At 36.6% G+C, this 11,841-nt stretch overlaps 1 protein-coding gene across 1 annotated transcript; it reads right to left on the bottom strand.

The window, feature by feature from the left end:
* Nucleotides 1-4,197: 4,197 nt before the first annotated feature.
* Nucleotides 4,198-11,456, bottom strand: LOC141612050 (cytokinin dehydrogenase 7). Its single transcript, XM_074430751.1, has 4 exons — nt 10,482-11,456; nt 9,573-9,851; nt 7,307-7,569; nt 4,198-4,715 (listed from the first exon to the last, which is right to left on the bottom strand). Exons 1-4 carry the CDS (start codon nt 11,193-11,195, stop codon nt 4,397-4,399), a joined length of 1,575 nt encoding a protein of 524 aa, XP_074286852.1. The 5' UTR covers nt 11,196-11,456; the 3' UTR covers nt 4,198-4,396.
* Between the last annotated feature and the right edge of the window lie 385 nt (nt 11,457-11,841).

The following is an 11,841-nucleotide window of genomic DNA, read 5'->3' on the forward strand; positions in this document are numbered from 1 at the left end:
AAATCAAAATTGTCATGCAAAATAAGAGCTGAATTGGCGACGGATCTGGGCAAATGGCGATGGATATCAGTCGTTGATCCTCTGATGTAGACAAAAATTTGGCAACGGGATGTAATTTAGCGACCATATTCTGTCGCTGAGTTTTGATATATGAAATGTTAAAAGCGACAAACAGGCGACTAGACTGCATCGCTAAATTGGCGACAAAACACCTAAATAATCGTTAATTGGCGACTGAACAGCGTCGCTAATTTGGCGACTGAAGCACTATATGTTGCTAATTTAGCGACTGAATGTAGTCGCTAAAACGCAGATATGGCGACTATACCTTCCGTCGTTAAATTGGCGACTAAAATCTGTCGACCGTGTCTATTTTGGAGACTAGAGGTTGCGGACAAGACCTGGCGACTACTTTTCATCGCCAAAATTATTTTAGCTACTGCTTTCAGTCACCTATTTTAGTCGCTCGTGCACGAGATTTTTATTGTGGGTAGGGCTTGTTGAGATGGTTGATTACATTATTTATGTAGGTAACGACGTCATAGAGGAGGAATTCAAGTCATCTCTAGGGTTTATGCGGATTTGCTATTAAGTTAGGGTTTCCCTACTCAGTTCGGTAATATGAATGGTTACATGAGATTGATGTTGCTTACTGTTGTTTATGTTATTGGATGGCTTTGTATCATATATTTGTGTTTATTATATTGTGGTGACAGGGGTTGTGTTTGTGAGGCAATATCAAGAGATTGGCTTCACCTTCGGGATCGCTCCTTGTGGCTCCCGTACACAAGGAGGATGTGCACATTAAAGATATGTGTTATCTCACTGCGGTGAGTGGATTTATGTTCCGCATTACGGTTCAGACACGCTTGAGTTAGAGCTGCTCGTTGCGGTGAGAGTTGATGGTGTTCCGCACAGCGGTTCGGACACGATAAATGATGAGTCAAAGGATGATGTGATGCAGTTGTTGTGGTTGAGCTATATTATTGTGTATCTATTTGTATGTGATCATTTGTATTAGTTGATAGTGACCTTGATTATGTTTGTAACTCTGCTGTGATCCATTTGATATTTTCGGCAAATGTTATGCAGTGGGTTTTAGCAGATGATGGTTGATAGTTATTGCGTGTAGGGATTTGTGTAAATCCGAGGGCTTTTATTTCAAATATTTTACATTTTGACATATTTTAGGACTTGTGTTTCGGAGCTGCAATCGTATTGTTATCACATTTAATAAGAGTATTATAATATTTCCTTTATTTTTAATTTTATATGTGCTATCTCGGGCAACCGGGGTGGTAATGCCCTTAATTACTATGAAAGGTCCTGTTAAATTCTCTTTGGCAAATAGGGGTATTATAGTTTGTGCGTTCTTTCAAAGTGTCAAGGCAGGTTTGCTTGACTAATTAAAGTTTAGATCATATGGTTATGGAATTATGAAGACCATACCAAATCTATAAAATGTGTAAAAAAAAAACGTGATAAAAGTGTAAAAAATAAATAGAAGGCACAGTATTAACAAATTAAAAGACGGGTTGATAACACTCTCAGACTTACATGTTAGGGCCACGAGATTAAACTAAAGTTGGTTTTAGTTGGTTACTCGAAACTATGGAGTCGTTTGGTTCGTTAAGAGTTATTGAAGTTCAAAGGAATTAAGAGATCCCAGATTTTGTAAATCACGTGAAATCGAAGAAAGTTATTTGGTTGGAATGTGGGAAGTGAATTCCACAGGAATTCCCACTTACCTAGGGAGACATAGGTAAGAAACTTCCCACATCAGAGAGGAATTGGAGTTCCATACTCCTCTAGAACTTCAATTCATGTGATTTGGGACAAATAAACAACTCGACCTTTTTGTAAATCTCATGAATTGCAATTCTTGTGTTTTAAAATGGGTAACCAAACAACCCTTATGTGTGAAGAGTGCCCTTGCGTAAACCAAGGATTCATTAATAACTAGATTGATTGATTGATTGATTGATGTGGAGTTTGTCAAATTGGTTGGTCTATTTAATGCACAATGACAGAACCACGATATATAAATCAGGCTTACATGATAGATTGATGAAGCACGTAATGTCGGCTGAGTATGGACATATTCTAAAAATGCAAGAGAGAGAGTGAGAGTGAGAGATGAGCAAAATCAACTCCTGATGTCTCATAATGACGACACCCTAGGTTTCTATGTATATCAAACGATATTTTTAGGACTTTAGTGATGGAATGAAACACACAACAGCTAATCTGTGCAGCAGGTTGAGCCGTTTTGATGCTAATATGAAATTGGGTAAAAATCGGCCTAAACAAGCGCTAGTTCAGTTAGACCACGGCGGGTTCAGGCACTGAAGCAGAGCAGAATGACCTCAATTTGCGTGGATCCTGTTGGACCGGAGCGGGTTCAGATATTGAATCGGAGTAAAATGAGTTTGGCCCGCGCAGGGTCGAGGGCAAAACTTTTCCTTCACCTCCGCATTTTCGTAAAATGGTCATATCTTCCTCGTTTCTTGCTTGTTTTGGGCATGTGACCTACCTTAGAACCGTACAAGGATAATTTATCACCTCCACTTGTAATCACCTCATTCTGATGTTTAGAACCGTTTAGAATTGATCATTAGCTTGTTGTAGAGGGGATCTAAACTTGTTGTTTGGTATTCAGATTTATGTTCTCATTGATTACGCTTGTAATACTTGCTCTAATACTTATGTGATGCATGTTAACACTTTTTTTTTATCGTTGGAACATTGTGTTTATGTCCCATTCACATGATAAGAGACGGTTTTTTTATGTTTGACTTAAGATTGCCATGTTTACCATGTTTTGTCATTAAAATCGTGTTTGGTTTGTTTTAGTCTAACTCTTATTGATTGTGTGCCCTTATTGCTTGTTTCACTTAATGTCTAAGTTATAAGAGTACATTTCATGTGTGTTTGTATATGGTAGTGTAAGTATGACAACGTTGTTGGGAGGCGAACGCGTAGCATTGGTCGACCAGGTCGTCAAATGTACTCATGCGAGGTGTTGAGATTGTGCAATGACCACTAGCTTGACCTTTTCTTTGCCTTCTTTTGGACCCCTGGTACGGTTGTATGTGACACGTTCGGGATTGAAGTTATTCTTCTGCTTTCTTTCAGACCTTGATATGGTTGTATGTGTCACGTTCCGAATTTAGGTTACTCGATCTCTGGTACAACTGTATGTGTCACGTTCGGGTCTCGGGTGTGATATGTTTATCGTTTGTCGAATCAAGGCATATTTATCCCGAGAGTACTCTGGCGCCAGGTTTCGACTAGGATCGTCTTATATGATTGTCGGCCTACCGGGACAATTATGTCTTGTCTTATCTAAATCTGTCCGTTTTGTACATGTCATTTACCATGGGACTGGATTCTATGTTTGTATGGATGGTTTGATTGGATTATTTCATATAAATATCTTTTATGCCATTGTTGGTGGTTGACTATACATGTATTGAATACTACTCATTCTCATGTCATGGTGTTTAAGTTGTTTTCCTATGTTGAAACATGCTTGAAATGCTCTTACTTATGCGTATTTTAATTTAGTATGGCAAGGAGAATCTCGAGTTACTCCTCACTGATTGTGATATTCATTTTAATGAATGAAGAGGTTGAAGTCGGTGTTACTGGAGTGAAGACTTGTGTGAGCTAGCGAGCGTCGATAGTAATAGGTGTTTACCTTATGATTAACTTAGACTCACTTTTGACACTTCTTGTTTTGAGAGATATGATTCCTCTTGCTATACACTTTATTTTCGCTTGTAGTACTTTACTTATGTTGCCATTTTACTTGTTTATGGTGATTCCACGTATTTTATTTTAAAAATTATTAAAAACCCATATTTTTTCCATTGCATGTTTATTTGTAATTATTATCATTGCGAGGTTTCACATATGCTTCAAAGTTATATATTTGCTATAGAAATGTCTTTCACGAAATTTTAATTTTGTACGAAAAATTGCGTATAAATGAAGAAAAATACGGTTAAAGTATCGTCTTAAAGATCATCCCCAAAATAAGTGTTATCTTTGGTGTGGATGGGGGTGAGTATATCCGTATACGCATGCAATTGTTGGAATTTAAGGCTTTTCATTAGGTCTATAGTCGAGCTAAGGCATGACAAATTTTAGGATATATTTCATCAATGGAAAATAAATAGAAGGAAATTGATTCAATTGAGAAAAAAATGTGAGAATTAACTCTATTACGAAAAAAAAATACATTTACATTGCTTCATAATGTTTTTGTAAGGAACTACAGGCAAATTTACGCCCTAGGGTACTTCATGCCAATTTAGAAAATAAATAAAAAACCATAATTATTTCCATTTAATTAATTAAAAATTAACAACTCTTCCACTAATACAATAGCTAGCTAGCTAATGTGACGAGTCCTAGAGAAGATTTTCTGACCAGGAGCCAGGATAGCCATTGGATCAAACATTGACTTCCTTTGGACAAATCTGGGCCATTTATTCCCAAAGTGTTGCTTCCATTCCTCTTGACTATGATAATGAGGAAAATACAACTTGAAATCATACCCTTTCTTGCTACATTGCCGAACAATCTGCCTGTTTTGAGCCACTAATTCCGCCACAGGAGGACCCTCTGGGTATGGTGGCGTGAACCGGAGCAATGCAACTAGGTAAAATATTTCTCCTTCGGGGATTACGACTGAGCTTCGGTTATCCCACCTATTTAAACAAAGAGAAGAGTAATTAAGACAATGTAACCTATGTTAACTTGATGATATTCAGTCATCTAATTTGAACGATGTAATAAAAATTCAAAAATTACAAAGGGAGTATATAAATAGGAGGCACAAATATAATGTCACAAACGCAAAAGCCTCGCCAACGGGAGAGCTATTAGGGGGCACATGCGTCTTCCGTGGAGAAGGCTTTTTTCGCGATAAAATAAAACACGAATATTTTGTTTAAGAATCGCAAGTGGGATAGGCAACTCGCGCACATTTTCTATCCTACAAAATGTCCAAAAAGAATGAATCAAGTATTATAAAATCCTGGATCTGAAAGGTCCAGTTCTGCCAAACAATTTGGCATTTTGTCAAGAAAATCAAAAGAAACTGTTAGCAGATATGAAGTGCTTCAGTAAAAATTAAACAAATAAATGGCAAAGTGCCCATACGCATATGTTATACGTATAGATAAAAACTGATACACTCTTGGGGTCACACCAGGAAAGGTCACACCACCAAAGAGCTGGGGTCAAAACAAATTATGGTGTCTTTTCTAGCCTATCCTTTTTTTTTCAGAAAGAAATAAATATTAAAAAAAAAGAGGGGGAAGAAAAATAGGATGGAGTAAGAAATCTTGGTTCAAACACTTTGTTATTGGGATGAATGGTACAACTCGCATCAAGACTTTAGACATTGACCATTTGACCTCAACATAAAAGGATGAGCATGATAATAGATAATCGGCTAATAACCTTTTGCGGTTATTTTGCGTGACAAAGAATAAAAAAGATTTCAAATAAGAAGCTTACTTTAGTACACCTTAGTAAAAGTCTAGAAATCTATTCGTGCAACAGGATCTTTAATTCTTAAAAGGGGTTGAATAATAGGAGTAAAGGAAAATAAAAATACGAAATTTTCATTGTACAGGAATAAAAATAAGTTATTTCACATTCCAAAACTATTGTATACTTATATATACTCGGATTCTTCTATCTTGTTGGTTCCATAGTATAAAATCTTTGATATTTTTTTTTTCATTGTGTACTGTGAGTTTGTATCATGTTGTTGATGGGGACCAAAAACAGAGGTATTTAGGTACATACTATCTGTATGGGTACGGTTAGACGAAATATACAAACATGTGAGTGACATGCACGAAATATCCAATACATGTGACGCACCAAATGCCTTCTTTTAGAATGTGAGATTCTATGGAGATACTGAGACAAGAGTACTATACAACTTACAACTACTGTATATTGCTTTACCTAATTAGCCTACAATTTGAGGTGGGAGTTGTAAACAGGATCACTTCTTTCTATACTTATATACAAAATATAGTACACCAAAATTTCAAGTTAAAGAAAAAAATTAGTGTATTATTTGATGATAACTATATTCCAAAATATTACTTTTATTTGAATCTAAAAACTTGAGTTACATTTCAGCTAGGGCAAATGGGTAATGATTCAAGGAAAACTCGAAAAAAGTTGAAAAGTTTTGACTAAAAACTTCAAAAATTTTAACTACCAACGAAGGCGAGCGCCTCTGCTAGACCCTCTAGCTCTACCACTGAATATTGTCTTTTTCTCCAATTATGTTAAGTTCTAGAAACAAGGACTGAAAAATAGATAAAATGTGCCAAAATGTGGTGAAGTTTAAGAGACTTGACACAATCAAAGTCACACACAAAATCTTAACCACCCTTCCTACAAATTCCTATCATAAGACAAATTAGTTGGCAAATCAAAACTTTCAATGTAGACAATGTTAGAAGGCAACCAAGATATTATAGCCCCCTCCCACAAATGAACACGTGTTGTATTACCAATTTCGGGGAATGGCAAGATGACACGTTAACATGCCTTTGACATAACCACGGTGACCCATGCCTAAAATCTTAAGATCAAAGGTTGTTTGTTGTCACAATTCATGACCAATAAAACCAAAACGAGAGGTCCACTTTGATGAAACTACACGAAATTGCTTTCAAAAAGATTAAGGTGAATAAGTGGATAGGCGGGTAAAAATTAAACAAGGAGATTTTGTAATGCAGTACAATGAATGAACTATAATCATTCTTGTTAAATAAATCTATGTCCCACATTTTCAAGTGGAGGTCATAATAATACAAATTTTGAGCAACTATTTATGAGAGTTTTCTTTAGGCTTAAACCAATCCTCTATATGCCTTTCTATATCAAGTAAATTTGATGCTTTTGTGGTCCATAGGAAACTATTTCAAACCAAGTGGAAATATTCCTAAACACTAAGACATCTTTGTAATCACACACCAAACAAAATTAGGATCAAAACAAAACCTATACCAAAACAACAATAGGGACTACTACAATTTAACTTTACTTTTGTAAGCATCAATCAATAGGATAGCTGTTTAATGGATCGTCTTTCTGTAACTCCGTATGTTTTTACTTGAGAAATATCGTCATTTTTGGATTAACACCAAAATGACAAATGACGGTTTTTAAAAATAAACAGGCGAGAGTTAATTTTGACGAGTAACAATACACTAAAAAACGAAAAATTAAGAAATAAATGAGGTGAGAAGAGAGAAAGAGAGGTGACCTGGAAGCAAGAAGAGGGTAGACCAGCATTGGGCCACCAATACCATCTTTGAGGATGGTCTTGAACAGAGTCTGATCAAAATCAGCAATATCACGTTTTGATACAAACAGGTTTAACCATGGGTGTGGTGCGTCCCATATTCCTGTTGCTGTAGCATGCTGCTCTGCTTTTTTCACTCTTAGCAGGAACTCCATGTAGCTTACCTCCATCTCGAACCGTAGTCCCCTCACAAAACTTAGCCCTCCAATTAATCTCTCAACTTCCTGTAATTTCATCCCACTTTCACCAGTTAATTACATCGAATAACGGTCTATTTGTTTCTCTTCACCTCATTCTGAGTATGTTTGAGTTCAGGAAAGGTTGCTTAATTCAGGAATACTCAAAATCGTCTTAAACTTATAACTTATTTCCTCCATTCATTTTATTTTCATACATTTATTCAAAATATATGTAAGAAATATTTTAATCAAAATGTTTAAAATGAAATAAATAGATTGATTAGTCAATACAAACATCATGAAATAAGCCACATAACTTAAAAAAAAATTATTTAAAAAATAAGACAGTCTCAAATGAAATTTTGTATATACAGTAAAAATTATCTACTTATAAGAGCTAATTTGAAACATAAAGATTTGGATCGGAATAGGTCGGTAGAGGTCGGTAGAGGTTTCTGGTCACATTCGGATTAATCGGGTCAATGTAAAAATAAATGCTTTGAAAAATAAGAAACATTTTAAAATATTATAATTGGAGGGAAGAAGAGGGGACCAGGGCGTCAACGGAAAATCTCAATCATCAGCAAGACGACAGCAAATGCTGTTGGTGGGGAGTGAGTAAGGAAATGACAGAAATAGCCATGATGAGAGAAAAGATAAAGAGAGGGATACCACAAGGAAGTGAAGAAAACAGGGGTATTAAAGTAAAAGTTGCATTTGGAATTTAGTGAGGGAAAGGAATCAGTTTCATTGCATGGCAGTTTCGATACGTTATGGTGTCAGAAAATCCAATGGAAGATTACATTACATGATCGTATAGTCTGTTTCACACATTATTCTTCGACTCCTAGTTGAAGCCGCAACTCTTTACTTGCTTTACTTAATCAACTTCCTACTAATTTTAGTTTAATATGGAAAATTGGTAATCTAGTTTACGATATTTAGCGGGACCATTATAAATACCAGAAACTTTTCAATTGCATTTACGACTAAAAAGTGGCGGAGCAAGAATTGTTCAAGTAAAAATCTTCAAATTAGACAAATTTTAATGATAAAAACGTCAATTATTCGAAATCTGCGGGATTACGTACTTACCTTGCGAGTAAAAACCAAATCTAGACCAAAAAAAATTGTTTAGAGCATTACTAAAATAGACATTTAATACTCTTCTTAATTCTTACTCCCTCCGTTCCAGTGATATATTTACACTTTCTTTATTTCTCCCTCACGAAATAAAGAAGTGTAAACATATCACTGGAACATAAGGAGTACTCATTTCAAATTTTTCAACTACTGACAAAATAGTTGGCTACAAATTAGCAGATATTCGATAATCCCCTTAATTCTGAAGCCGTAGAAATTTAAGTAAAACAATTTTCGGGTACTGGTACTAATTAGCTACAAATTCAAAAATAAAAGTGACATAAATTAAGTATAAGATAAAAATATTTAAATAGCGAGGGAAAATGGGAAATAGGGAAAGGACAATCACGTAAATGTAACTAAGTGACTGACTCCCTCCCTCGTGCAACTCCGGGTGTTAAAAAAAATGCGAAGGCCGGGGCCGGCCCCTACCCAAGTCTAAGTTACTGGTCAAACAGATTAATAAAAGGGCCCACCACATACATTGACCCCACACTAAAGTAAACCCCTTTTAATTTTCCAAGTCAAAGCCAGTCTTTTTTTTTTTTTTTTTTACTTCATTTTAACATACCAAAAAACTACACGTCCAAAATTTAACCACAAAAATGCTGGACTGCAGGTACTATTGTACTGTTTTTCTCACCATCTGTTTACTTACCTTTCATTGTTGGTAAAAGCGGGAGCATAGTTTCTGTCAGATTTTAATCCCACGCTTGTAGTAGCAGATAAATAAGAGCACGACTTAAAAAAACTAAAAGTAAAAGTAACGCATAAATTTCATAATTAGTGATGATTAGCAATCACTGAATGTACTTAATTGTGTAAACTTATTTCGGTGAATTATGATTTAGTAATTGAAATGTTGAGTGGTAAAGAATTAAAGTTAATGATTAATGATTAATTACCGCGTCCACGGTGGGTGGATGGTCGTTGTGGTTGAAATGAAGGGCGAGTTCAAGGCAGTAGAGAACCGGTCCGGAATTCGGAGGGATGAAATCCGGGTTAAAAGGTTGATGAACAGGGTCTAATGTCACGAAAGGCCACCCGTTCACCGGGTCATCGCTGTTGACGAAGACGAACCCTTCCACGTAATTAAAAGTGTCGCTCTCGGGTTGACTCACCAGAAACTCGGCATCCTGGGCGAACTCGTCGAACTCGGCGTATACAAGCCTTATCCATCTCACCTAACCACCAAAAAAAAGGGAAAAAAAAACATCAGTAACAGAAAAGATCACAAAAACAACATTGTTAATTGGATATCCCTTGATATTATAGTTTAGATTTTCTGATACGACCACAAATTAATAAAATAATATAAAATCAGTCCATTAAACCGTCGTCACATTAATACACGCCAGATTTCCTGTATAACGTCATTTTACACTGTGTTTGGCTAAAACAGGAATTCGGTAATCGCAAATTCTTATTTGCGACGGAGGGTATCCGTCACAAACAAGAGACGAGTATCATATTGTCTCACAAAAAACCCATAGGGGTGAGAGAAGGAGCACATGGGTGGGTGTCCACCTTGTCCCTTCTACCCATTTCCACTCACAAAATACCCGTCACAAGATCCGACCCGTCGCAAGGGAGACCTAGGTTGTGATTTTATGCTGAAGGTACATTTCATGTAATATTCGTATAAAATCGTAATATAGCGGAACCTTATCCGTCTAGTGTAATCAGCTGTTTATATCATATCAATTGAATCTTATGATGATGTCATTATGACATCGTCTAATTTATTTCGATATCAGAGACCAATTAGTTTAAAATTTACCAAAACGGGGTTCCAAAAAATAAACAAAAGTTACCATATCGGGAGCAGTTTGAAGAGGAATACGTGCACGAGTAATGACCCCAAACTGTCCAAGGCCACCAAGAGTAGAAAAAAAGAGGTCAGGCCTCACACTCTGTGAGCAGATGACAATTTCACCCGTACCCATAACGACCTCCAACTCGGTCACATTCGACGTTTGTGGTCCATACCGAAACGCCTGACCACTAACCCCTCCGTTAGAAAGCGTTCCACCAACCGTCAACGCCAAGTAATCTGTCCACGACCTCGGCGCCAACCCATGCTCTGAAACGCACCGTTTCAACACATCTTCCCACAATGCCCCTCCGCTGACGTCAGCGTAAGGGGCCCCACCTCCACCCCCCGAAACTACGACGTTTACGGGATTGTGGTCCCCTAATGCCCGCATATCGATGACTAGACCCCTGTCCGCCATCGCCTGACCGTTTATTGAGTGACCGTTGCCCCTCGCTGCAACGGTCAGATTATTCGACGTGGCGGCTGACCTGATAGTGACCGACACGTCGGATGAGTTAGCCGGACGAATAACCGCCAGTGGTTTGGTTTTAACCATACCACCGAAATCCTTACCGAGTAAGGCGGTCACCATTGAATCGTACTCCACACTCCCTTGAATATCCTTCAACACCTCCTTGTACGCTGGTACGGCGTCGTTTTCGGTTTCAATGACGTCGTTTTGCCGGGAACTATGCTCTATGTAAGCTATCATATTGAATTAATTAATTAATCAATTAATTAATTAAGAATTAAGAATATATGTGTGTATATACAGTTATGAAGTGAGTCTGTTTTAATTTGAATTGATTTGGTAACTGAAAATGGTGTGAGACGAGAGGTTTAAATAGACGGAGAGGAGAGAGTAGAGTGAGAAGAAATGGTGGAATTTTTCAAATGAGTAAAATATAGAAACAAAAATGGAGAGACGGCAAAAGGAAAGAGAATTAAAATTAGGTTTAAATAAAAAGGGAATGAAATTAATAATTGTAATATTGTAATTTATGGACATAATTTTTTAAGTATTTAAGGTTTGACAAAATGGATGGATATTATTTTGTATTTTAATTTCAGTTTTAATTTTTAAAAAGCGTATGAAATTTTGTCTGTTGCTCCGTATTTTATTATAGGGGGTGAAGAATTGCGGATACGTTTCGATAACTAGTTGGGGGAGGAAGGTAATATATGTGGAGTTCTTGACATTTCTTGTCTGCCACTTTCTTTTCTTTATCTCACTTTTTTTTTTTTTTGGAGAGTGTTATTTCAATAGTAAATCATCATATTCATATGTGCTTAATATGTTTAAAGTCACGCTATGGTATTGTTTTTCATTTGGAATTTTGGATAGACATGTGAACCCA

The sequence above is a fragment of the Silene latifolia genome, chromosome 11 (assembly GCF_048544455.1).
Source record: "Silene latifolia isolate original U9 population chromosome 11, ASM4854445v1, whole genome shotgun sequence".
Taxonomy (NCBI): Eukaryota; Viridiplantae; Streptophyta; class Magnoliopsida; order Caryophyllales; family Caryophyllaceae; genus Silene; species Silene latifolia.